General features: G+C 39.9%; 1 protein-coding gene across 1 annotated transcript; it reads left to right on the top strand.

Moving 5' to 3' along the window:
- Nucleotides 1-255: 255 nt before the first annotated feature.
- Nucleotides 256-26617, top strand: stag2b (stromal antigen 2b). Its single transcript, XM_042492818.1, has 34 exons — nt 256-436; nt 2527-2654; nt 2746-2827; nt 3004-3147; nt 3280-3376; nt 3530-3606; nt 3779-3983; nt 5073-5224; nt 6267-6340; nt 6458-6581; nt 7916-8014; nt 8197-8276; nt 8417-8524; nt 9713-9824; nt 9932-10049; nt 10149-10252; nt 11198-11290; nt 11404-11493; nt 11624-11827; nt 12288-12358; nt 12509-12596; nt 12706-12786; nt 12891-12983; nt 13808-13982; nt 14138-14277; nt 14839-14940; nt 15056-15204; nt 16731-16859; nt 17061-17287; nt 19099-19318; nt 20249-20356; nt 20446-20572; nt 22743-22820; nt 24735-26617. The coding sequence occupies exons 2-34, from the start codon at nt 2611-2613 to the stop codon at nt 24756-24758; spliced, it is 3819 nt and encodes a 1272-aa protein (XP_042348752.1). The 5' UTR covers nt 256-436; nt 2527-2610; the 3' UTR covers nt 24759-26617.

The raw sequence follows: 26617 nt of genomic DNA, 5'->3' as shown, positions 1-26617 counted from the left end.
TGGAAATGACCTTTTCTTCTCCCGCTATTTACAATTGTGGGAGTAAAATGGATTTAAGATAGTACTTTACTGATATAGCGACTTTATTTTTGTTTTTCCAGGTGTTTCCCACATCAGCATGAAGAAGAACATGCAGTACAGAGGCGGCCGTCTTCAGATGTAGTATTTATGAGTGACCACTAGATGTCAGCTCATCAACAGTGCATCTAATGCGGGTATTGTGGCCGCTAGGTGGTAGCTCTGCACCAGGATTTCCTCCTCCCAGGTCGTCGAAACAACAAACCGAACTACGGAGCAAGCGGGGTGAGAGAACGTCCGAAACCGCCTCTGACCGCGACTTTTAAACTCTTTTTACTGAATTGTAGTGGGATTCAGACGGAGGCTGTATACGAATAGTAAAAGTTACGGTTCTGCCGGGACTACATTTCACAACAAGGTAAGTTAGCTGTAAAATGGCGGAGAGCTATCTGGAAGTTAGTTGATTTGTATTTTGCTAGCCGTCTCGCTAGCCATGCTAGCTGTAGATGAGCCCTGAGCGCGGATGTCTGCCTGAACCAAGTCGCTTCGCTAGCTCGCGGTGTAGGGCTACTTCGGTTGTTAGCAAGCTAACGAACTGGATTTTGGGCACAGTAACGCGAAATATTTAGTTCGAAGCCAAAAGAAGCGTTTTATTGTTTCAAGCAACTTAGTTGCACTTTATATATTTGTAAACAAAGTGATTGTTGCTTATGCAATACGGTACTGGAACTCCCGAGGCAAGATGGAGGACGCAAGGACGTGATGTTTTTTTAGGTAACGTTAGCAATAGCTGTTAGCATAGCTAACTAGTCGTAGTTGATATCCGCTCCCCAATTGCAGAATATCTGTTTGTGACTATTTACTCTAGCTTTGGGTGAACACCGAGTAGGACTGGTGGGTAGACAGCGGGCAGTTATTGTCTTCGGGAACACAAGGAACCAGCGTTATTGTGTGCTAGCCAGTATTAGCATGCGCTAGTACAGTAGGGCTTGCGTTGTTTTGTTATTATGGTCCAAGTACGATAGCGCTAATAAACGCTGGCGTGTTCTCGATATCCAGCGAAAATGCTCGGCACAGGTCCGTCGCCCCTCTTGTTCGGTAAATCACAGTTTGCTCGCACTGAGTAGTGCATGCTTACTGGATCAAATTACAACTAGCTGACGCTGGGGAAAAGACGCCAAAAATCCTCGGCTGCTTGCGTTAGCTTGTGGCGCTAGCACTAGCAGCGCACCGGTGTCAATTTTGACAGGAGCCGACGAGGAGTGTGGCCGTGTCGGCGTTGTTGGAGGGAACTGAGCCGGTAGCTTCTGGTATAGTTGACTCGCAGCAATCTACATTGTTGGGTTTCACAATTTTGTTTTATGTAAGATCGTGTAGTTTCGCACGGCAGTAGCAAGTTTATGCGATACACTAACCGATTTGGCGCCACTTTTTCAGTCTACACCCATAGAATCCCGTCGTCTTGTTATGCAGTAACACTATCCCCTCGCTATCAAGGAAATGGTTACGTTAACACTTGCCTTAATTAATAAATGCCCCAGTCAAGTTAAAACTCACAAAGTCGTAACTACTCAATACATAGTGCCGATGTTGCATGGGTCTACGCTGACTGTGTCCTGAAGGTGTGTGCGGTGAATTTTACGTCGATCATTGTATATTCATAAGATTTGTGCAGGGTAAGATCCCTAATGTTGCATACGCGAGCCACCATGTGCATGTTATTTTGAGAAAGAATCCCATGACTAACGTTACACCAGAGAATTTATTAAAATTTAATTGAAAATCTACTCACTTCTCATAATCGCTATTATAATTAAAGAATAAGAGTGGCACATATCTGTATCATCACTGCGTGTATGAGGGCGGATAGACGCACATTTTGCAGCCACATAAGGTATATGATGATTGGAGTTTAAGTTTACCTTTTCAGGACTGAACAGTTGTCTCCGCTGTGTTTTCACTATTTTCTCTGACCCCTAAATATGCTTTTACAGTTGTGTCCGAATTATAGAAAACGTAAAAATCACGATTTAAAAAGTTACCTCTGCTTCCCCCTTTGATGTATGTGCCACTAATTTACACATCACAGCCATGCAATAGTTCCTCTGTGGCCTGCAGTATCTTGTTGATGTTGATACTGTCTTTTGATTGGTTGAGATATGCATGGGGCGGATAGGGCAGTGCCATATTTGGCCATTGAGGAAGACACTCCAGTGTTCTCGCATGACGTCGGTAAACTAAGGGGAGCAGAGAAAGAGAGGGAGCCAATGGCTAGACAGCTGAGTGTGACAGGAGCGTTAGTGTCCGCCTACTGTTACCATGTGAAACCTTTTTTTTTTTTAACTCTGAACGGCATCAAAGAAACATTTGCTCACTACAGAGGATGTGACTTCTGTGAAAACATTCAGATTTGAGTTTTGCTTTTGTATCATTTATTGTTTGTGCTGTGTTAAAATGAGAAGTAACTATGCATGCATATCTCTAAATTACTCTTGTTTCATATTCTAGGTCGAATGCAACCTATCCTGCCTGGTATTTTCTGAAAATCTCAAGCCAGTCTTACGTTGAAGTTATCCAGAAGATGTTACAGAAATGATAGCAGCACCAGAAATACCATCAGAGTACTCCTATACTCAGTAAGTGCTTGCTTCCACTAATCAACTTCCAGTTTACTATTTAAGTTGAGTTTTATATGAATCCGATCTCACTTTTGCTTGTGTCTAACAGGGATACAGACACCCGATTCTCTTCAGACACAGACTTCTCTGAGGATCTTGATGGAAGGAGTGCAACCTCAGCTAAAGGAAAGGTATAGAAAGCACAAATGGCTCTCTGCCCTTGGCCTAGATCTGGACACCCTGGTCACGAACACAGTATTTCATCACAGATGTTTGTGACAGATGTGGGAAATTAGCTTTGTTATCTCTTAATATCTGCGATGATTCCCACACATATAATTCCTCATGGTTTTCTATTCTTTTCTAGGGTGGAAAGAAGGGGAAGAAGGCCCCAGGAGAGAAAGGCAAAGGAGGGAAGGGAGCAGGCCGGATAAATGGCCACCACCAGGAGAATGGCATGGAAAACATGATGCTGTTTGAGGTGGTGAAGCTGGGCAGGAGTGCAATGCAGGTATGAATGAAAGATATTTTAAATTGCTACACTGTACAAATCTGCCTCTTCAGTCACATTAAAGAGAGCTTTTGGTTTGCATTCTTAATTGATTTCTGATTTTTAAATATGTCCATCCTTATTTTTCTGCAGTCTGTCGTTGATGACTGGATTGAGTCTTACAAACATGACAGAGATGTTGCGTTACTAGACCTCATCAATTTCTTCATCCAATGCTCAGGATGTAAAGGTATGCGCTTGTCTACTAAGGTGTCCTACTGCATGATCGGCCCTTTGAAAGGCACTGAGGCAAACATTTGAATCTGCATGTCTTGCAACGCAAATCAGAATTGATGCACTTGACCCTTAATTGTCTTCTATCTGTTTCATCTGTGTTCTTCAGGCGTCGTCAGTGGAGAAATGTTTCGCAACATGCAGAACTCTGAGATCATCCGACGAATGACAGAAGAATTTGATGAGGTAACTTTTTCCAGTAAAATCATTACCATATTGTCTGTAAACCTCTTAGTCATAAATTTAGATTTAAATTTAAATATGAATTTGTCTATTATATCATAGGATAGAGATAACAAATTGTAAATCTGTTTTGTCCTTGCATTTACTGATGTTCTTTCCTCTTTGGCCTCTGTAGGACAGCGGTGACTACCCTCTAACCATAGCAGGACCCCAGTGGAAAAAGTTCAAATCAAGCTTTTGTGAATTCATTGCGGTTCTAGTGCGCCAGTGTCAATACAGTATCATCTATGATGAGTACATGATGGACACAGTCATCTCCCTTCTCACCGGACTATCAGACTCCCAGGTCCGAGCCTTCAGACACACCTCAACACTGGCAGGTAAGATAAACTGGGCCTTCATTTTTGTGTGAGTGATGCACATTTGAATGCTGGTGCTGAATTGCAGTAATTGTTGTGTTCTTTAAGCATACACTAGCTGTGTGAGAAAATTAGCCAGTTAGGAGGGATCTGGGGGCACAATGCAGCACTTTTGGCTCAACAGGGGGAAAAAAATCTGCAGTCTTATAATTAAATGATGGTGAATATAACCGCTTATAAATTCTAATGGCGCGCACATACACACACACACACACTAAGGTGTTTTTTGCTTATTTTGCCTGATAAGACCTATATCTTTATCATTCGCTTTGCTAGTTTAGAAATAATAAGCAGCTTATGTGGATTTACTTGCTAAAATGAAGTGCCAGAGACACCCGGCGGGAACTGTACATGTGCTCTGCAATAACTAGAGGCATGCAGAACACACAGCCAGTATCATTTATGCAGCAGCATTATACATTTTTTAACAATAGAGGTATCTTAGCCTGTGGGTGGTATGACCACAAAACATTCATGTATTTTTGTGTCTAGGAAACCATCTTGTCCTCACTTGTCAGTGTACAACTGTAATGATGCAGTGCTTTTGTTGTGTTTATGTTTTGGTGTCCGCACTAGTCTTGGCTGCCAGGTTGGGGCGGGTCAGTTGCCACAGAGCTATTTTAAATGGTCTCCTCTGTAATAATGATTTCCTACTGCGCTTAGACTATGTTAAGTGTTCACTGGGTGCAACTAAAAGTGGAACAATTTTGTGTTTATGAAGTTTGTTTACCGCACATACTTTTCAATGTAGTGCCATTCAAGGTCTAATTGGTTAAAGAAGGAATTGTCATTTTAATTAACAAGTATTTCTTATTTCCTATATTTCATCTTCCTTTAAAGTTAGGACACCTTGTTACCTACCGATCACATTTTATCCAGGGGTTAGTTAATGTTGCACATCCTTGACAGTATATACAAACACAAAGGGGTGAAGTCAGGTAAACTCACACACTTTGTGTTTTTGGCCAAGTTTAGTGACTACATTTAAAAAGCAAGTTCTGTGTGTGAAGTCATCTGATTTCCTTGTGTCACTTGTTGTGTTTTTGGCAGCCATGAAGCTGATGACAGCCTTGGTGAATGTAGCTCTAAACCTGAGCATCAACATGGACAACACCCAGCGCCAGTACGAGGCAGAGAGGAATAAGATGGTGGCCAAAAGGGCTAACGACAGGCTAGAGCTGCTTCTGCAGAAACGCAAAGAGGTAAGGGTGGCCATATGGCATTAAATTCCTCTTACCTAAGCACATGCCTCGATATACACACAAAACAGATTATTGAAATTCTAACTAAGCGCAGGTGATTTTTGAGAGTGATTTAGTGGTAACTTTGGCTGAAAGTCACAACAACAGACCCTGTATAGAGGGTGTGCTCACTGTCATATGCATGTGTGCTCTCTGTTTGCGTCATATAACATGTCTGTACAGAGTTGTGGGTTTCACTGTTATAAATGTTGCTGCAGAGAGGTTTTTCTCCAATGCTGGATACAGAGCAATACTGACAACCCTTTATAACACATCCCCCCGTTTCCTGTCAAACAAAGTCATTTGCAAGCGGGACAGTGTTCATCGACTGCAGGTTTATAATTGGGCAGAATTAAAGCAATCATCATAAAATTGTACAGAAGCCTTAAAAGTGTCCCATATAGTATTAATGTCTGTCATTGACTGATAATCTAATCAAAACATCACTCAGCCCCGATGGCAGCTTGTTTTTGTACTTAATTCATGATAATTATTTGTGCCAGAATTCAGCTGGAACTCAGGATTGGTTCAATATTCAATATGGCCCAACCTGCAGGCAACATCTTTCTACATGACATTTCATCAGGAAAATTAGGGAAGACACCTGCTTGCAGCCACCCCGCAACCAAGCCAGCCAGTCACAGTTATACTTGTAAGAGTAAATAATTGTGAATTATTCTAGCCCGTGAACATAAATCAGTTCCATTTTTAGAACTGCAACACTTGTGTAGGTGATGGACCCGCAGTGACTGCATTAGTGCTGAGTGTTATTCAGCTAGAAATGTCTGTTTATTAGGTTATATAACAGCAGGTCCCACCGGGCATCCATCTGTTAGTTCACTGTGCAGCCACACCACAGCATGATGGCACGGTTGGCTGTCACATATGTCTTGTTATGTTAACAATGCCTTCTGGTCACCTTACTGTAGCATTCTAAGTCAGTAAAATTTTATGTTTAAAGAGATATATTTGCTCATGTGTTTTGTTCTGCTCTTCCTTTCAGCTCCAAGAAAATCAGGATGAGATTGAAAATATGATGAATGCAATATTCAAAGGAGTGTTTGTTCACAGATATCGGTACGGCTTCATATAATGCACACTCTTTATGAGAAGATTATGTCTTTGATACTGGTTGTTGTGATATAAAACTGTGATATATTCTGTTTGACAAATAATGATGTTATGTTTTAACAGTGATTCGATAGCAGAAATCAGGGCCATCTGTATAGAAGAGATTGGAGTGTGGATGAAACTCTATAGCGATGCCTTCCTCAACGACAGCTATCTGAAGTATGTTGGTTGGACGATGCATGATAAGGTGGGTTACAATAAGATTTCTGAAAGGGTTAGTTTGAATCTTTGAAGTGGGGTTTTATGGGGTACTTATCCGTCGTCAGTGTATTAAAACAGTTGATGTCAGTTGGCACACCCCCAGTTTTGAGAAACAGGCGGGAGTACAGCCATCAAAGTTAAGGAGTATTGTGCTTTGGAACGGCAAACAGCTAAATGTATTTGAGCCTCCTAAAAAAGTCCCACCTACAAAAATCAATATCAGTTTAAGTTTTTGCCTTAGTTAGAATATTTTTACTGCTTTACTTTGCTGTCCGACAGCAAACTGAAAGGGAACTGAAGCCGTTATATTGCTCTCTTTACAGCCAAACCCCATTGAGGAAAATAGTAATTTAAGATCGCTGTCCACAGGAGCTGCTGGTCTACCAGTGCCTCGACCAGATAAGTTTGATTGTGTAATTGTGTGACTTAAAGGGTTATTTTGGATTCACCAGTCACACAAATAGCAAACAAACTAATTGATTGAGGCAGCCATAGACCAGCAGCTCCTGTGTCAGTGAGCTGAAATGACTGTTTCTGTCAATGGAATCTTGTGGCTTTGAGAAAAGCATAGATCGAGAATGTAAGCTCTTGTCCAAAATGGCAAGGTTAAGCAGTAAAATATTCTAAATACAGCATACTCTCTTACTGATATTATTTTTTTAAAGGTGGGCCTTTATTAGGTGATGAACATATGTTTTACCGCTGCCTCTATCCACAGCAGTACATTGATTAGCTTTGTGGTGGTACTTCTGCCTATGTTTCAAAACTAAAACACTGTCTATGGATGAGTACCTCAAACAGCCCCACTTCAAGATCTGAACTTTCCTCTTAAGTTCTTTGTTGTGTGTTAAGATTCTTTTAAGCTACGCACCCATGGTCTGCCAAGGTGTTTTCACTTTTTTTTTTTTTTTTTTACTGATCAGGACTGTATGGGTGTGTACAGAATGTAATTGATTCACATCTCCTGTTTATTTTGTTGCACCTTCCAGTGAAGCATAACCTTTATCAATATTATGACATGAAGTCAGTGACATGAAGAATAAGTATAAATGCTTGTGCGGGCCTGGTAAATGCACAATCAATGACTCAATTTGAAACTAAGCATAGCCACAAAAAATCAGAACACAGGATGCTAGCTTTCTGTTATGGCAGCATTAATTTACAGGTCTAATAGGCGTTTAGAAAAACGAAAACACTAAGTCTTGCCTATTTGTGTTTTCCTGTGTTTAAAGTTGGTTTAGTTCAGTTAGTTTTGTAAACACAGGAGAAAATCTAGACAATGTACCAGATTAATGACTGTTTTCTCATTCTGTATTCCAGCAAGGTGAGGTACGTCTGAAGTGTCTGACAGCTCTGCAGGGTCTCTACTACAACAGAGAACTCAATGCAAGACTGGAGCTCTTCACCAGTCGCTTTAAGGTCAGCACCACCTGCTGGACGATGTCAACACAACAGCTTCAACTTCATTTTTTTATACAGCTACAGACACTGCACTCGTATTCTATGGATATTTGTGGTTATACTGACAAAACGTCAAATGAAACCTTCTAGCAAAAAACAAACAAACTTGTAACTAATTGTTTTTCTTTCTCTTTTTATAGGACCGTATTGTCTCCATGACTCTTGACAAAGAGTATGATGTTGCAGTACAAGCAATTAAACTCCTCACTCTAGTCTTGAAGTAAGTGGCTTTGTGCTTGATTATATTTGATTAGTATCATTGTGGTCTGAACTTTCCCTTTTCAAGAATTGCATACATTTGTGCTGCTGAAAACTGCTTTGGAACTAAAGTTGACCGTGTCTTTGTGTTTGTCTCTGCAGTAGTACGGATGAGGTGTTGACCCCTGAGGACTGTGAGAGTGTCTATCATTTGGTCTACTCGGCACACAGGCCTGTCGCTATTGCAGCTGGAGAATTCCTCTTTAAGAAGTATGTGACATGGATATATATCAGATATATATCCCTGTTTATCACTTAGCAGAGAAACATAGAATGAGCTGGGGAAATTAATGTAGAAGCAGGTTAGTTAAGGAGAAGAACGTGGGAATTTAAGGACAAGTGAGAATTTTAAGAGTAACTTATCTCCTGAAAATCTAGTCTTTGCTGACCTCCAGTGGTTGAACTTTTCACCTCGCTGCAGTGAAATACATTTTGACTCAAGGATCTATAGACATCGCTGTGGTTACAGGTCCAACAGAGCACAAAATCTAACCATGTATTATTGATGCTGCATGTGGTCAAAGGTAAAGCTTTAACCAGAGAGGGCAGCAAAACACTGCCTGGTGTTCAAGGAATAGTATGCAGGATTTTCCCAAAAGAAAGCAAATGTATAGACTCGTACTGAAGTATTCACTTAACAAATCACTTCTGATCCACTTGAAGTGTGTGACAGTGTATGTATCTGCAGAGACCATGCTCTCTGCCTGTATTTTCCTGCTTTCTTCTTTTGCTGTGTTTGGGACATCCTGGGCACTGCGCACGGATGAGGTTGTGGTATCATTGAAATGTAGCAACTACGTAAGCAGCATGCATCCAAGAGGAAGCTATGAAAAACATAGACGCTGCCCCAAAATACTGCAAATATTGCGAGGCAAAATGCCTAGCGGACAAAGCTAGGGGGTTGGCTTTTTCTTTCACAGTTGATACTATTTAGAAACAGCCAACAATTCCAACAATCGTACTGTATCTTTAGGTTACTCTTTAAACTCCTTCAGATTGTTTGTATGAGACTTCAAATTGTTGGAAAAACAAAAAGAACTTTCAGGACGAAGTTTATAGCATACCCAGGATTTCCACCACTTGCATGTGAGTTGCGGTACGGCTCCGACGCAGCACGGCTCCGTGCTCCCTCATTCGTCCACTCCCATTGGTTGTGGTTTAATTGTGGCACGGCCTAGAACTGCTGGAGTCAGACTGCACACGGATCTGGTGGAAATTAGGGGTTAGCTTTCTAATGCTAACTCCAAATGTCAAGATTGTTAAGTTGCTCAGTGATAATTTATTTTACAAGTTAGTCAGTTGACAGCATAGCTTATGAGTTTCTAGAAAATGCATTCAAAGGTTTATGTGGAGGTCGCTTTTGTGTGATACACAGCTAATGATTCATATTCTCAAAAGACTGTTCAGCCAGCGAGAACCAGAAGAGGAAGGTGCCCCCAAAAGGAGAGGCAGACAAAGTCCTAACGCTAACCTCATTAAGACCACTGTCTTCTTCTTCCTGGAGAGCGAGGTATACTGTCAGGCTTTTTTCCCTTACAGTCACACATAGGCTACAGTTTCCATCTGTATTGACAGTATTTAAGGAATTGAAACCTCTGTGAACATTACTCTCCCTAGCTCCATGAGCATGCAGCCTACCTGGTGGACTCTCTCTGGGAGTGCGGTGCAGAGCTACTGAAGGACTGGGAGTGTATGATCAGCTTACTGCTAGATGACCCATTGCCAGGAGAAGAATGTATGTCACAGTTTTTTTTTGCAAACCTACACGGCTTCTACATGGCTCAGAGCACAAATGTAATATAGATCATGCTGACTGTTTTGTGTTAATTTGCAGCTCTTACAGACAGACAAGAGACAGCCTTGATTGAAATCATGCTGTGCACTGTACGCCAGGCTTCTGAATGCCACCCACCTGTTGGAAGAGGCACCGGGAAGAGGGTAAGAGCAGCTAACACACTTTGAAAGAGAAATCAGTTTTTTTTCCTCTAACATGGTCCTGGCTGCCCTGGGATTGCCATCATGACAGATGTGTTAAACATTGATCACTTAATTAGCTTCAGAGCTGGGTCAGCACAGGCTGAGCCCCAAAACACTTCAGACATGTCCTTTTAACTTGCACTATTTGTGTCTCTAAATAACCGTGATCCAGCCATTATAAATGCTAGTAGTGTATCTGATTGTTTTTCAACCTTTGCTTTCTTCTTTGCTTTGTCTGACAGCTGTGTTTAAGACATTTTTGAAGATAAAGGGATTGTTTTCTACGCATCGCTGATTGTATTTGTGGAAGCGTATTAGCGAAATAAGTTTGATTTTTGGAATTGGTTGATATACTGCAGTTTTGTACTTGTGTTGAAACACTTTGGACATTTTTGATGTCGTGTTTGAGATATCAGAGCCTGCAAAAACATTTTCAGAGAGACTGCTTTTTTTTTTAAGCAGTAAAACATTGATGTGTAGCTTTTTCTTGCCTGGACAATTGTGTTTATCAAGGCTGACATTACAGTGTTGTAGTGCAGAATAGACACTTTTTATTTCTTATTGAATTGAACCATTGGAGCTTGCTTTACATCTTAAATGTGTATTTGAAATCTTTCTTTTTAAAAAAAAAAAAAAAAAAAAAAAAAAAAACAATATGTTTGAGGTGTTAAAAGACTGGTCTTTGGTCTTGTCTGCCACTGAGAACATGCGTCCAGTGAATCTGAGCTACACAAGTCTCCACAAATGTAACAAAATTTCCTCATGTCATGAAGCAGTTAATTGAAATTAACCTGTTATATCCTTGTCAAGGAGTTAATTTTACAAAAGAGAAATGTAGACCATTTGCATGCATAAATGCAAGCTATTTTTGAGGACAGGCATCTAACCTTGTGTGTCTGTGATCAGGTGATGACGGCTAAAGAGAAGAAGACTCAGCTGGATGACAGAACCAGAATGACAGAACTGTTTGCTGTGGCTTTGCCCCCTCTACTGGCCAAGGTTTGTTACATCCAGTTTATGTGCTCAACAAGCACTCTGAAGGGCTGTCACCGTCAGGTGTGTATTCATCAATAATAACATATCATTATGTCGAATGTGTGTTTGCTCTACAGTATGCTGTGGATTCAGAGAAGGTGACAAACTTGTTACAGCTGCCTCAGTTCTTTGACCTGGAAATTTATACTACAGGACGTCTAGAAAAGGTATGCCACTTATCAGACAACACCAGTCAAATTAGGATTAATCTGATTAGTTAATTAAATACCATGATAAATTATTTTGTTCTCCTCATTGTCTGTTTACATAATGTATCACTCTTTCTCTTTAACTCAGCACCTGGAATCCCTGCTGCGTCAGATCAGGGAAATTGTAGAGAAGCACACAGACACTGAAGTGTTGGAGGCCTGCTCCAAGACTTACCATGCCCTCTGCAATGAGGAGTTCACAATCTTCAACAGGGTGGACATTGCCCGATCCCAGCTGCTGGATGAGCTGGTGGACAAGTTCAACAGGCTACTGGAGGATTTTCTACAAGAGGTAGGAGTGACAGGATGCACACGACGGCACCCTAAATGTTTATGTGCTTTGCTCTTTTGGTAAAGTGGGCCTAATCCTCTAACACCCAACGACTCTACCACTTAATATAATCAACATTATATTTGCCTTTTGTTGTGTATCGTTTCATCTCTTAGCTTGTGTGAGCGCTCAAATTGTCACTTTAAATTTACACTTTGATTCGCCTGCAAATAGTTTTAATTTTTCTAAATAATCAAAACATACCAGGGATGACAAACTGTACATTTGAAACAGTTTGAAAAACAGTTTGAAAGTTTGAAAATCTTTCCAAATAGTCTTTGAAGAAGCTCATTGGATATATTTCAATTTTATCTGAAGAATCTGAAAACTTGCATTTGTGTTTAGATGGCTCATTGTTATCAGATGAGTAAACGTCCCAATCCCAAAAACTCTAACACGGTTGCTAAATTTTTCTTTCCAGGGTGAAGATGCAGATGAAGACGATGCTTATCAGGTTTTGTCAACTCTAAAGAGGATCACAGCTTTTCACAAGTATGAAATCAATTCTTTCTGGAGTACCTGTTTCTTCATACTCTTCACAATTTCACGTCCCACCTGCCTTCTACAGTTAGAACAATAATTTACCTGTGATTGGTGTAAATGTGTCTGAAGCTGATTGAAACTTTCTCAAATCTTTTACAGTGCACATGACCTGTCGGGGTGGGACTTGTTTACCAGCAACTTCAAGCTTCTCAACACAGGCATCGAGAATGGAGATATGCCTGAGCAGGTTATTAGATATACATGAGAAGTCGTGACTCAACAGATTGATATTTTTTTTTGTGAATAGTAAAGAATGTTAACTCATCTCATATTGATTTTTTTTTTCTGCTGAGCAGATAGTTATCCACTCGCTGCAGTGCACCCACTACGTGATCCTGTGGCACCTGGCCAAGATATCCGAGGGCAGCTCTCAGAAGGTGAGGTGTCCTAAAGCCAACTTCATTGTCCCTATTTTGCACTGTTTTAAAGAGAAATGGATAGGTCTATGTGTAATGTTAAAAAAAATCTGTTTTATTAACAGGATGACATGGTGACTCTGAGGAAGCAGATGAGGGCATTTTGTATGATGTGTCAGCGCTACCTCACCAATGTCAACACAGCCGTCAAAGAACAGGTGACACAGACACGTACATAACGAATCACGGGCCGCACCATCAGAGAACTAGCAGCTATGAAGGCTGCCTGCTGCGTCCTTAGGTCACCTCTGTCTGGGCCAAAAAGTTGCACTAGAACATACCGCAAAAAACGTAGCCAAAAGCCAACTAGTACGCACATTCTTCACCAGCGTGAGAGTAAATAACTCTATACCGGCAAGTATCTAAAGCAGCAGTTTCCTATCATTTTAACACCACTCTTACTCACCATGTCTTTTCACATGTTTATGCTCAATTACCTGGAAAGTCGTTGACGAGTGCCAACAATGCGGGACACATCACAAAAACTAGGGTCAAAGTCATTCACCGACGGCCTAACATTGGCTCACAACAGACTTGTCAGCCTGGTGTGTCAAGGCCTTAAAAGCAAAGAAGGCCATAAAGAATAAAATGGGGATCATCAAAAATTGTGCCAGGTGAAAAAAATCTTCTAAGTCTTCAGAGGTGGTTCAGCTGTCATCCATTGCTGTTACAGTGGGTGTTTTGACTGCAGAGTGCTGATAAGAAGTGTGGTATTGCATGAAAAACAGACTTCAGTGCAGACCCTCTATTTACCCTGTTCCAATGTGATCAAAAAGTCTTTGATATAACTCGTTGCTGAAGCCATTTATACCTCACAAGTGATGTAAGAAGTCAGATATTTGCGATTTGATAAAGTTCTCCGTGCTTGTGCTCAGAAACCTTGCTTAAAATCTCATTGTCAAAGATCCTTTTGTATTGCCCTTATGCACACCGAGTTTGAACTTTATATCCTTTTCTCTCTTTCTCTTTTTTCCTCCTACAGGCATTCACCATCCTGTGTGATCTCCTGCTCATCTTCAGCCACCAGATGGTGTCCGGAGGCAGGGAACACCTGGAGCCTCTGGTTTATTCCCCAGAGGACTCACTGCAGTCTGAACTACTCTCCTTCATCTTGAACCATGTCTTCATAGACCAGGACGATGACACAAATAGCACAGGTACAAATGCAAATGTTCTGTTCAAGCAGCTCATTTACTTTCTGCTCTGCTCCAGTAGGCAAGGAGAGCAAGTAAAGAGACACTTTTTTTTCTTTTCAAATTGGCCAGTGTGTAGCTTTTAGAACTGCTGTCTTTTTTCCCCCCAATTATCTCAGATGGGCAACAGGACGATGAGGCAGTAAAGATCGAAGCTCTGCACAAGAGGAGAAACCTCCTTGCTGCCTACTGTAAACTGATCATCTACTGTGTGGTAGAAATGAGGACTGGAGCTGACATCTTTAAACAGTACATGAGGGTAAGTTCAACCTCTTTCATTTCAAAAGTGCTGTTCCACATTATAGCAATTCAGTGAGCATCTCCAATATGGAGGACTCTGCAGGAGCGACATGTCTTTTAAAAGACACATATACTGTTGCAGAAATTAATGCAAAATGTCTGTCTTACTATTAGTGTTGTAAATGTGTTACCTCATGTTTCATCACAATAGAACATTATATAAATGCTTCGGACAACAGTATAATATTTACTGATATCACAAAGTCTGCCATGATGCAGTTGGATTCAAATCGGGCGCCTGCGGGTGATATAAGAAGATATGTTGATTTAACATAATTGATTAAATAAGAAGTTGACACCTTTTTCTTTTGATTTTGGCCATAAAAGAAAAAAAACACTTAATAATTGTAAGTAATTGTAACCAGTTAAATTCAGTAAATTTGACTTTAAATTGACTCCACTAACTTACAAAGTGATGCTGATCATTTAATTGTTACACCCATACCATTAAACATGTAAATCATCTCATGTATATAGAGATCATTTTTCATGTCCCATTGATATTTTTTCCCCTTTCCAGTATTACAATGATTATGGTGATATCATCAAGGAGACTATGAGTAAGACTCGGCAAATCGACAAAATTCAATGTGCCAAGACACTCATCCTCAGTCTGCAGCAGGTCAGTGTACACACTTTTTCTCACTCTTTAATTTGTTCTGTAATTCTGACCTTTTGTACATCTGTCCTATTCAAGAGATTGTTTATCTAATGTTTTATGCATCTCTTCCCGCTAGCTGTTCAATGAAATGCTGTCTGAACTGGGTCATGGGTTCGATCGTTCCTCCTCTTCGTTCTGTGGAATCAAAGAGTTGGCCCGTCGTTTTTCACTAACCTTTGGCCTGGACCAAGTCAAAACCAGGGATGCTATCGCTATGCTTCACAAGTAAGGCCTCATTCTGCTCTTGTTATATTGCATACCTCCTCTTACATTTTTGGCATTGCATCTGGGAACTGTCATATGTGACAAATTACTCCTTGAATACTGTGTTTCCTCTTGCTATGTTATTGTTTCCTTCTGGATTTTAGAGAGGCTTAAGTAATAAAATGTTGCAGTTTTGCCTATTCCCATGCATATACATGTTTTTCTAAGTATAAAAACATCAGGCCGTTCAAACACACAGAAGAGAAATTGCTTTAAACACTAAATCGGTTTGCTGCATACTCAGTGTAAGGGACTAACCATAAGAGCTGCACAAAGTGGTCCATATGCTCATATATACGGCAAAATGTGTGATTCTAAATTTGTAAAAACACTCATTTCTGTTTCTAGATCTTCACTTGTTTACCACCAGTAGAGTGTCTAAACATAAACTGGTGCTGTAACAAACTAAAAACATAATGTTCATGCAACTTTTACCTTTTTAAATGATGCATGTTGTTTCTTTTCTGCAGCAATTGATAATTTAGTGCATAGAATCACACAATACCCCAATCCCATCACAGTGGTTTTGTTTCTCTTGTGTGGATTATTATATTATAATCTCAGTCAGGTTCCAGGAAATCCGATGTATGCACATTTGCTATGCTAGCTTGAGTGTCCTCTACACTTGTGCAACATATGGGTGCACTATGTAATGGGATACGCCAGATGTGCGACAGGCATTTAAGTAATGAAATACAGGCTAAACATTCTGCTGTTTTTCCATTTGAAAGTTAAAGCATTTTAAAGACTAAAGGGATGTAGCACTGCATGATATTATAGCACAATGTGACAAAACTACTGGGCATGGTTATGTGGAACAGACAGTGATGCAGTGTATGGCCATTAGTGTAACACAGCTTTAGAGGTCAGTGCAAAATGCTTAAAATCACTGTTGAGAAGGAAGTACACAAGACACAAAGTTTCCTGTCCGATGGTTTGGATATATTGAGTTGTGTAATAGTGCCCATAGATTTTGAGCATCCTCAGCTTTGGAGACTTGTGTTTAACATGCTCTCTCGCCCTGATAAAAAAAAAAAAAAAAAAAACATGCTTAGGAAGACACTGCTAACAGTTTTTTGTATTTGTGCCAGGGATACTGGTGGTTTAAAACATACTACATGACCTTGGTTTAAATGAATAAATACATGTTTTTTGTATTGTATGTAATGTTACATTGGTTAAACCTCAGTTTTTGTTCTTTTTTTCTTTCTTTTTTTTTTTTTACTTTTTTAAAATCATCGTCATATTTCACATTATTTGTTACAAAGCTCATGTATTGATGACATTTTGTTGTTTTTCTTTTAATGAAAAAATACACAAATAGGTGTGTCACAAATGACAAACAATCTTAATATAAGTCTTTAATTTTCATGAATTTCATGACACAGTTTGGATCAACTATTCAGTGTTTTATATCTATGAAACCACTTCTTTTTTTTCTGCTCACAGTATGCTTTTCTTCTGCTGTGTCTTTGTGCATCTCTCAGGGATGGTATCGAGTTTGCGTTTAAGGATCCTAGTCCCCAGGGCGAAGGAGGGCCTCCCCTTAACCTGGCTTTCTTGGACATTCTCAGCGAGTTCTCCTCCAAGCTTATGAGACAAGACAAGAGGACTGTGTAAGTTTTTTTTTCTGCTGAGCTGACGGGGTGGGAGCCTTCAGTGCAACAGGTGTTTCTGACAACTGGTGCAACTGGTGTCTGATGCGTGGTCGATGCAAGGCTTTTTATTTTACCCTCCGGTTGGAATGTGCACCTGGTTGTGTGTCAAAATGTACAAATTTGTTCATCTTGTCTATGTGACCTCCTGCTTCTCCGCAGCCACATGTACCTGGAGCGCTTTATGACGTTCCAGATGGCACTGCAGCGAGAGGACTGCTGGCTCCCCCTCATCTCCTACAGGAACTCCCTGCAGGCTGGTGGTGATGACGATACCATGTCGGTGATGAGTGGCTACTCCAGCAGAGGCTCCTCTGTTCGCTCCAAGAAGACCAAGCCTCCTGCTGTTACAGCGGGAACTTCAGCAGCCAAGAGGAAGCTGCCAGAAGGTATTGCACACTGCGGAATCGACAAACTCATTAAAATGAGGTCACTTTCCTTCGCTCACTTCAGAGAGAAACAGGCTCTGACTTCAGTTCAATACAGTGCAGTGCAGTTCAGTTAATGCAGACGGCTGCATAGTTTTTCAAACTGAACAATAGCATTTTTCTGTTATAGATTATAACCCCTAGTCAGTTGAAACTCCTCAGCACCTATCAATGCACAAACTAGAGAACAAACGGATAGTGGAATTTGAATATAGTAATGACATAATCAACTAATATTACCCTCACCCCATGTAAAAAATGGAAATTAACAATCTTTTACTTTATTAGACACTGGATATCTGTTGAACTGAATATCAAACTCAAATGAATAAATACCTAAATATGATCTGGAACTGCTGAAATCTAAGTGGGATGGATTTTTGTTCTTTGAGTTATTCCTTTTCCTCAAAGTTGATCTGAGATTCTCAGGTACGCAATGACATTACCTTGACTTTGTGTGTGCGGCCTCCATGCCGTTAATTATCTGGTATATGTTAGACCTGGAAATTTCAAATGTAATTTAAAACAAGTCACTTTAGTGTGAATAATGATGTATTTTCAAAATCCTTAAAAATACTTTTAATTGACCTATATAATATAAAAATCAAGACTATGGGCAAGGGTTTTTACTTTGACACAGGATGTAGTCCAGCCATAAAACTCATGTAAATCCATGTTAAAATGAAGAGCAAGACATTTAAACAAGCAGTAGAGGGGAGCTACTTTTTCTGAAGCTGTACACACGAATTAGCTCGTTTTTGCTCCATTTAACCCAAAGCTCCCCTCTTCAGCTCCAAGTGGTAATGTACATCCCCATGTGACTAGTGTTGTCTGCTCAGCCATCGGCCACTATTTTAGCAAAGTTCTGCCAACGACAATAGTTTGTAAACACTCTGTCGCATAAATCAGTCGACCTCATCACAAACACACTGAATGTAGGTCTTCATGTAAACCGCATACATTACAGCCCAGCTATGGTTGTTACAAAAGCAGAGTTGGAGCTCAGATTAACCCAAATGCGTTCCTACCAGCATGGCTCAGCCAGCAGAGCTGATGGGCGAGGAGATTAAACAGCAGATGGTGGGAGAGAGTCAGAAGAGTCAAAGTGCTCCTTACAGTCACACACGCGTCTGCGTGTTTGCTGAAGACCTGTTCATGACCAAGATGCCTCAGGAATATTAACTGTAAAAAATCAAGGCATAAAAATGCAGTGCTCGTGGAGGAAACATCTGTTGAGGAGTTGGTTCACCCAAGTCTTATATTATAGAAGGGACAAAGTCAAATTTGTGTTCTCATAAACTACCTATACTTTCCGTGCGCACTTATTTTAGGAGGGCTACGACCCCTTTTCTTAGTTGTCTTAGTTTTGTATTTCACTGTCAGGATTATTTCTGGCACGCTCGTCATAACTGAATCCCAAACTCCACCATCTGTGTAAGGGCAGACCTGTGGGTACAGTGAGTGTACAGTCATTTCCACCTGGTTGTGTACTCAAAATTCTTTGTGACTATCCAAAATTTGTATTTGTAAATACCATACCAACATCCTGACATCCTTTTAAGGGTCTTCGAGAAACTGTGAACAGCCCTGTGTTAGTGTACAGATATGCTTTGTTTTTGTTACAGTACCCAAAAACCGTTTGACATTTTCTCACACTTGGCAGGAAATTTGATAACCAGGTTGAAATGTTGGGCCCTTAAAACAAGTATCATAAAACAAGCCTGAGCATGTTTGTTGCGAGACTGTCTAACACTTTGGACCTTCGTTTCCAGAGGAGAGCAGCAGCAGCGAGGTGTGGCAGCAGAGCATGCAGACCCCAGTCATGTTGCCGTCCCCCCACCTCACCTCCACTGCCATGCGAGACCCTAAGAGGGGCCGTGATGACAGCTTCATGGGGGTCTACCCCCTCCCCCACGACCAGCAGCAACCCCACCAACACCCTCAGCACCATCAACAGACGCCTCAGCACCACCAGACACCCATGGATTACAAGTATGTGTGCCTCACTGTTGCATTCCTGAGGTAGAGCGATGCAGTCCGCTCACAGTTTGGTGTCACGATACAAGATACTTTTAACAAAGCTCAAATGAAAACATCTTCACTCTAGAAAACTTAATGGAAAACTTTCACCATTTTTTTCTGTAGTTTTCTATCAATTTCAGTGCAAAATCAACACCGTAATTGTCCTCCAGACCACAAAAAAAAAATCTCTTCAGATTAAAATTTGACATGAAAGCTTTTGCAGCGTGTAATAGTTGAGATTTATGTCATCATTGTTCACTTCATGTAGACTTATAAGAACAAGTTCCTTTAGGGGGCATTATTAAAGTGAATATTTCAATCAACCTTTCAGCTCCACAATGCACACCATTAAACTTTTTGTATTGGATGTTGTACCAAGGCATATTGTAACACTTTTAAATTCCACAGTCTAGCATTAACTTTTCTCCTCCTCATTTGCCCCAGCGTTTCAGAAACCATTTGATGGTCATTTTCTTTTAGTTAATTATATGTTATTTCCTTGCATCCTAATGCTTCCTACCATAATATTTTATAAATGTTTCTAGGCCCCTATCCAGGCCCATCATTCAGTTCAGTGGATCACGTATTCTCTGAGAATGGGATCAGAGGACTGGAATATGAGCCAAAAAACATTAGGACAGGGTTCAATGAAATTTCCCATTTGCGTGCTATTAATTTTGAGGGTAAATGTTTGCAAAATGCATGTACTTAACAGCCTGCCAAGTGTTGGCCTCACTGGGACAGTGACTGATTTGTTTATTTATCCAGCCCGACTTTTCATAGGCGCCAGGCCAGTGGGCCATCTATATAGTTGTATGTGGTATTCTCATGGTATCTTGAGTTAAATCACCAAAGACGTGAATTAAAAACATTGCTAATTATGCGCCCCTGTGCGTTTAGCTCCCAGGTGACGTGGATGCTGGCCCAGAGACAGCAAGAAGAGGCACGCCAGCAGCAGGAAAGAGCCATGAACTACGCAAAGCTCAGGACCAATCTGCAGCATGCTATGTAAGACACAAACATACTTGCACTCGGAGGTTTCATGTGAAAATCTCATTAAAAGAATGTTTTCATACTGTTTCATAATGTTTTTGCAGTCGTCGCGGCACTGGGCTTATGGAGGAAGACGAAGAGCCGATTGTGGAGGATGTGATGATGTCATCTGAAGGTCGCATGGATGACCTCAATGAAGGCATGGACTTTGACACCATGGATATTGATCTGGTAAGACGCACATTATACTGAATTAAATTTGCACAAATTTGTAATTCAGAACACAGTATTTTTCAAACATGTTTTTGATTTTTTTTAATTGGATCTTGCATACAGTGCACAAATAAAATATAGGGATGCCCTACTGAGATTTTTCATGCAAGAGGATAACCACTTTTGTCATTTAAACCAACCAATTACAAGTTGGTTTCTGTCCTTGAATGTTTTGACACAAAGCTCTCAGATAATAGACCCTATAAAACTCCTTAAAAAATGAACTCATGACTATTGCTTTCATATTTTCCCCTGTACTGGTTGTGATAATATTAACAGGTTCAGTAGCCTGCTCAGGTCTCTCTCACCTGCATGCTTCACTGAATAATTAGACTGGCTAAGAGGATCCAATTACTTAACAAACAGGCATTTTACATCTTTTTTTAGGCACCTTGTAAAATTGCCATTAGGAGGCAACATTAGTCGCTGTTGTTTGTACGAATGTAACATCTGGTCTCAGGACATTAAGGCCAGATGTTACATCTGGAGACACATGGTGGTCTGATTATTTTACAGTCCCAATGCCGCATTACAATGTCATGCAGCAAGAAACAGTTGCTCAAACTTTATGTCTAAGATACTCGGTGGAAAACAATTAATAAAACTCATTCACACAAATCCTTTAAAAAGCCCTTAAAATTCAGTATCCCTAGTTGGTTCGTGGCATGCTGTCTCTGGCGCCAGCCCAGAACGAGCTGCCCAAAGATGCTTACTGTGTGTCAGGCGCTCACAGCACAATCTTGGGTCCATGTGGAGCCGCACTAAAACCGCAACTGCCTCAGAAACCACTGTGGTGGAGATTTGACAGATCACATTTTATGTGATCTGATTTTTGTTTGCATCATCTTTTATTCTCATCCCTTTTCTTTTTACTTGAATTTAAAGACTGCAAATTAAGTCATTTTGTTTTCAGTGTCAGTGAATGCAGATCAGAAACTTTGTGATGCCTTTTCATTATTTTGATATCAAGGCAATTTCAGTTTTGAATCAAGTTACTGGATTCACAACTTTAATGTAATTGCATTGTTGGTCTCGAAGATAAATTAATTACAATATTTCTATTACTTTAACTTCAGCAAAGCCTTTGTCGGACCTGAAAAGGTTCATTTTGCATTAAATTGTGATATCTACAGGCACATGGACTGTGAGGGTACATGAAAACAAATGCTATCAAATCGTCTTATATTTAATTTTATTGTCATAAAATGTGCTGGCAGTATAAACATCTTGAAATTCTTCAGACCTTGTTTTCCTTTCTAATGGCCCAATAGTTTCCAGAATTTGCCCCTTTCACAGTTTTTCCATTCACTTTGATTTTTATTAGAGTTAAACTCACCAAGTTAGATTTTTTGTGACTAAGACCACAAAAATGTCCTGATTAAATTACATTTTGGTTACTTCTCATGCATACTCCTGCACAGGGCATAACCAGTCAGTCAGATATTCCAAGAAGAGCCTGATTTGTTTTTCATGTAAAAATCAATAACAAGCTTTTTGTGCTGATCTTTGCATGTAACATCAAAATGAGCAAAGACAAAAGAGATGATCAAAAAGAATTGTTCGCTGTGGGGAGGGATAAATGTGGTTTGTGGTTTTTAAAAAGATGATGAAAGACTCTGTCGACAGTGCCTCGAAACTGTCTGTACAACTTGAGGCAACATGACTAATTCATTTGACCATTTAGCCTAACACCACACAACCATGTATGATGAGTGTAAAACCAGAGCTAAATGTTATCCCAGACAAACGCCTATTTTAGATGCTTACGTTTGTGCTGCATTCTATTAGAAAGGCTCCAAATGTCAAGTTGAATCAACCAGAAAATTGAACAACTGCCCCAGTTTCTCTAAATTCACTTCAGTCATTGCATGCGTGATACATTCTTTCCAAACTGAGCTATAGGAGCTCGATGCAGTGAAAAACCTGCTGAATTGATATATTCTCTTTTTTCAACAGTGTTGAACATGTTGCAAAAATCCATAGCATCACAATGTTGTTGGTTTTTCCCAGTATCCTTCAGCCCTAATTTTTAGTACAGATATCAAATATTCATTGGTTGCCTGCCAAAGCAGCTGTTTGAGCTGGAAATTTGGAGTATCTCCCGTAAACAGACGTCTTTTTCTTCCAGCCACCCTCTAAGAATCGTCGTGAAAGGTCTGAGCTCAAACCAGACTACTTTGACCCTGCTTCTATCATGGATGAATCGGTAAGGAACATCTACACTCTGTCACCTAAATTTGTTTGACCTTGAATGCTGACTACATCTATGTTGATGTTGAAATTTCTTCTTAGAGTGCTGTTATATACTGTATATAGTGCTGAGAACAAATACAGCGTATCCCCTGGAGACTCCAGGTGTGTTTGTCTAATGGGCAGCTGGTGAAGTTTTGGAGGCACAGTGAAAGCTGACACAACATGTGATTTCCTCAAAGTAAACCAAGTGGCACTATAATTAGCATAACTGTATGGAGGTAAATCGAGCCCAGACGGCTTGCAACTAGTCACATTACATGGACCACTTGCATGCATGTCGTATTTGGTGCGCTGAATGAGGCCTTGCAAAACATTTAGACAAGTTCCGCTGACAAGCTGCATGCTCTGCAGCCAAGCACAACATTTCTTATTGGTTGCAAAGCCGCCATTTTTTCCCCCCAGTTTAAACAGGTCAAATTTTATTTATTTCCAAATGAACTATTGGCCTTAAAATTCTTTTTTTCAACCTTAAGAAACATTGGGGATTCACCTTAGGGTTGTTCTTACGCTGGGGCTTTGAAAAGCAGGGCTTCTCAGACGCTGCCTCAGTATCGAGGACTGGAAAATGTGTGGGTGTTTTATGTCGACTCTGAATAATTTCATTGTCACATAAAATATCACAGCAGAAAACTGTTTTCGCCATACACGTAGCGTCCTGTCCTATTAATCTTTTCCTGAGCAAAGAAACGACAAGCAGCACACTTTGCTGCTCAGCTTTTTGGCACCCGACACAACCTGCTTAGAACAAGTCCGCCTCAGATCCATTTTTTCCGCTCTGAATTACTTTTACACAGTGTTAGAAATGATGTGGCTGTAGAGGAGAGTGTATTGTGAAACAGCCGACAGAAAGTCAAATGCACTTAATGCAGTGTGACATGAAAAATGCTGAAAACAGCCAGCAATTGTTACACTACCTTTTTACAGTGAGCTGGCTTTGGTCAAAGAATTGTTCAATTTTATTTAATGTTTGATTTTAGATGATCAAAACAAAAGAGTTTGGACTATATTTTAAGTTTAGATACGCGGGTAGATTACCTTCTCTCGAAACAACGTGGCAGCAAATGGTATGATAATAGAGCCACACAGGTGACACCCTGGGGTGTTATGGCACGACACATGCTGCGCCTTTAACTGCCTGGAAAACGTGAGGTTGGGCATTGGACTCTGCGCCAACTTTCAAGGGTGCAACCAGCACTGTGTCATAGCCTACTCACCAGAAGTCCCCCGTTCAGAGCTGATCTTCTTCCAGCTGTTGTTTTTTAAGTGTGATTTATGCCTACAATGTCAGTGGGACAGATGTAAAGCTCTGGGTAGCCCTGCACTAAACTGATCAACTTTTTCCTCCATATTAATAATCTTCTGATATTCATGAAAGAAAGAGAAGTTATCTGTTAGCTATGATTTGTAGTTTCTTATGACGAGGTGATGACGTTGCTGTATTCCAAAAGTTTACCTCACGGCGCTGCCGTTGTTCTCTGACAAACAGGCGCTTGGAACGCCGTCATGTTGTCGCTCCAGCTTTTGAGTTAGTCCTCGCTGAAAACAATCAATACGAGGGCGCTAAAAACACAATATGTTTAAGAGCCCTGAGGGGAAGCAACGAGTTTGGTTTTTGCTAAATATGACCCAGGAATTCTTTTAAAAGTGGTGCACCTCTTTAACTTAATAAACATCATAGATAAGGAAGTAACACTTTTATTTCATTAATTTGCAGAAGTAAATCGCTGGCGAAATAGTAAATTGTCATATAATTGTATTACTAATTAGATTATTATCAACATGATATTATTGCTAGTTTCTTTCATATGCCTTTTTTAAAAAATAAGTGATTATTAATGTTTTTTTTTCCTTTTTCGGTTTCCTCTAGGTTCTTGGGGTGTCCATGTTTTAAGCTAATATCCAGATGATTTTGACGCTGGGATAACAGAAGAGGCGCTTTGTATTTAAAGAGAATTTTAGATGCGAAAACAGAAGTGTTTTCTGTAAGAAAAAGCAAAAAACAAAACAAAAAAAAAATCTGGCTTGTACTCCACGTGGACCAATGACAACCCACACTCAGTGTTGCTTGCTCAGAGAGGACATTGTTTCAAATATTTACTTTTATAATCTTGGGTAAGCTCTTCCTGTTCAGAAATAGTGTAACAGGCCACTTCCAAACCTATTAGAAATGAGACATGTCTGAAGAGAAATCCATAATAGCTTTTTTTTCCCCCTCTTTCCTTTTTTTTTTTTTTTTTTAAGCGGGGATGAATTGGTGTGTTTAACTTAAGATACATTTTTTTGTTTATGTCTAACCCTTTTTACAATTGTAGTAAGTTACCAGGTGTGAAGTAGTAATTTATAAACAGACTGTAGTAGCTTGCTTGTACTGTGTTAGCCAAGTGGATGGAGGTCTTTATGTTTCTGTGCTCTTTTTTTTTCCCTCCCTCTATCTCTTAAGTTTCTTTTCCCTGTTGTTGGGCCTGATTCGAGGTCCTGATAACCACTGGTGGTTAAGATGGTGAGGTGTCGAGTAGAATCAGTCATGATCCCTTTATGCTGTGAAGATTCCCAGAGTCCACTGAACGCTCCACACTGTTAAGCAGTAAGTCCTAGAGCTTACCCCAAGATTTGGACCACTCCTTAACTTCCATCTACTAGAGAAATGTGTCCCCCACCCCCCCCGCCCAACCAACAATGAGCAGAATTTTCTCCCAGTAGTGCCACTGTGTGGGCTCTGGCAGACAGCAGCTCATTCAAAGAATTACACATCGTTTTCTCTTAAAATCCAGCAGCATAATGTTGAAATGGGTATCTCTACATTTTAAATAAAAGTTATATATGAATCGGTGCTGATTTTATATATGTGCTTTTGGTTTTCTTATTTTCAACCTTCAGTCACAAAGTTTGAGAAATGTAAGTAAAACTAAAAAAAAAAATGAAAGCATGTGAAGTCATGCATCAAGGAAGATTTTTAAATTTGTATTTTTATGTTTTTTTTTTTCTTTTTGTCTTGATAATGTCTTCGGGTTTCTACCTTTTTTCCTACATGTAAATTAGTTTGGATAAAACTAATGAAAAAGACTTGTGAAATTCAGCTTTAAGGTTTTCTCAACATAAAAAGTCCTGTCACAAAATACTTAAAGATTTCAAATGTTCAAAGTGAAAGGTAGTCATACAGACAATACTGAAGATGAAAGTTATTCAGCAGCGCTGTGGCAGCTAGACAAAGCTTAGATTTTGACATATATTTGTCACACACAAGTTTTAATGAAATGTTTTGTCTACTGAGGTTTTTATTTTGTAGTCATTCCATGCTTAAGCCTTAAACATGCTTGTGAAGGTCACCTTTCTCTCACAGTAATCTTCCATGTCAGAGGATCAGTCATGTTTAAAGGTGGATAATTGGCTTCTTAGAACATGAAACATGAGGTGGTCAGATGTAATGTGATAAAGTAGATGAACAGCCTATATGTGTTTTGCCTAATTATTTTATGTAAGTAAAAAAAGAAAATTCTTTTAAGGAAAAAGTACTGTTTATTGTTTGTTACTTACCACTACATTGGTATAAATTCTTATTAGATCATGTGTATATATACAAAATTTAATTTTTTTCCCTTCCTTTTGGCCATCTCTGTGTGTTATTTTTTTCTGCACTCTTGCCTACACTCTAAGTTGTTGTCTATTATCCCATCCTCTTTCAGTCACTCTGTTTTCTGATTTGTACTTGTCTGGAGACAGTAACTTTTGAATAAAAATCAACACATTTCA

Source organism: Plectropomus leopardus, chromosome 9 (assembly GCF_008729295.1).
Source record: "Plectropomus leopardus isolate mb chromosome 9, YSFRI_Pleo_2.0, whole genome shotgun sequence".
Taxonomy (NCBI): domain Eukaryota; kingdom Metazoa; phylum Chordata; class Actinopteri; order Perciformes; family Serranidae; genus Plectropomus; species Plectropomus leopardus.
This window is presented reverse-complemented; position numbering and strand designations above follow the sequence as displayed.

Excerpts from the sequence above, each read along its gene's own strand:
- stag2b (XM_042492818.1), top strand. The coding sequence starts at position 2,611 with ATGATAGCAGCACCAGAAATACCATCAGAGTACTCCTATACTCA. Across the intron at positions 13,983-14,137 it reads CGATGACACAAATAGCACAG|ATGGGCAACAGGACGATGAG; the intron begins GTACAAATGCAA and ends CAATTATCTCAG. Across the intron at positions 16,860-17,060 it reads AGACAAGACAAGAGGACTGT|CCACATGTACCTGGAGCGCT; the intron begins GTAAGTTTTTTT and ends GCTTCTCCGCAG.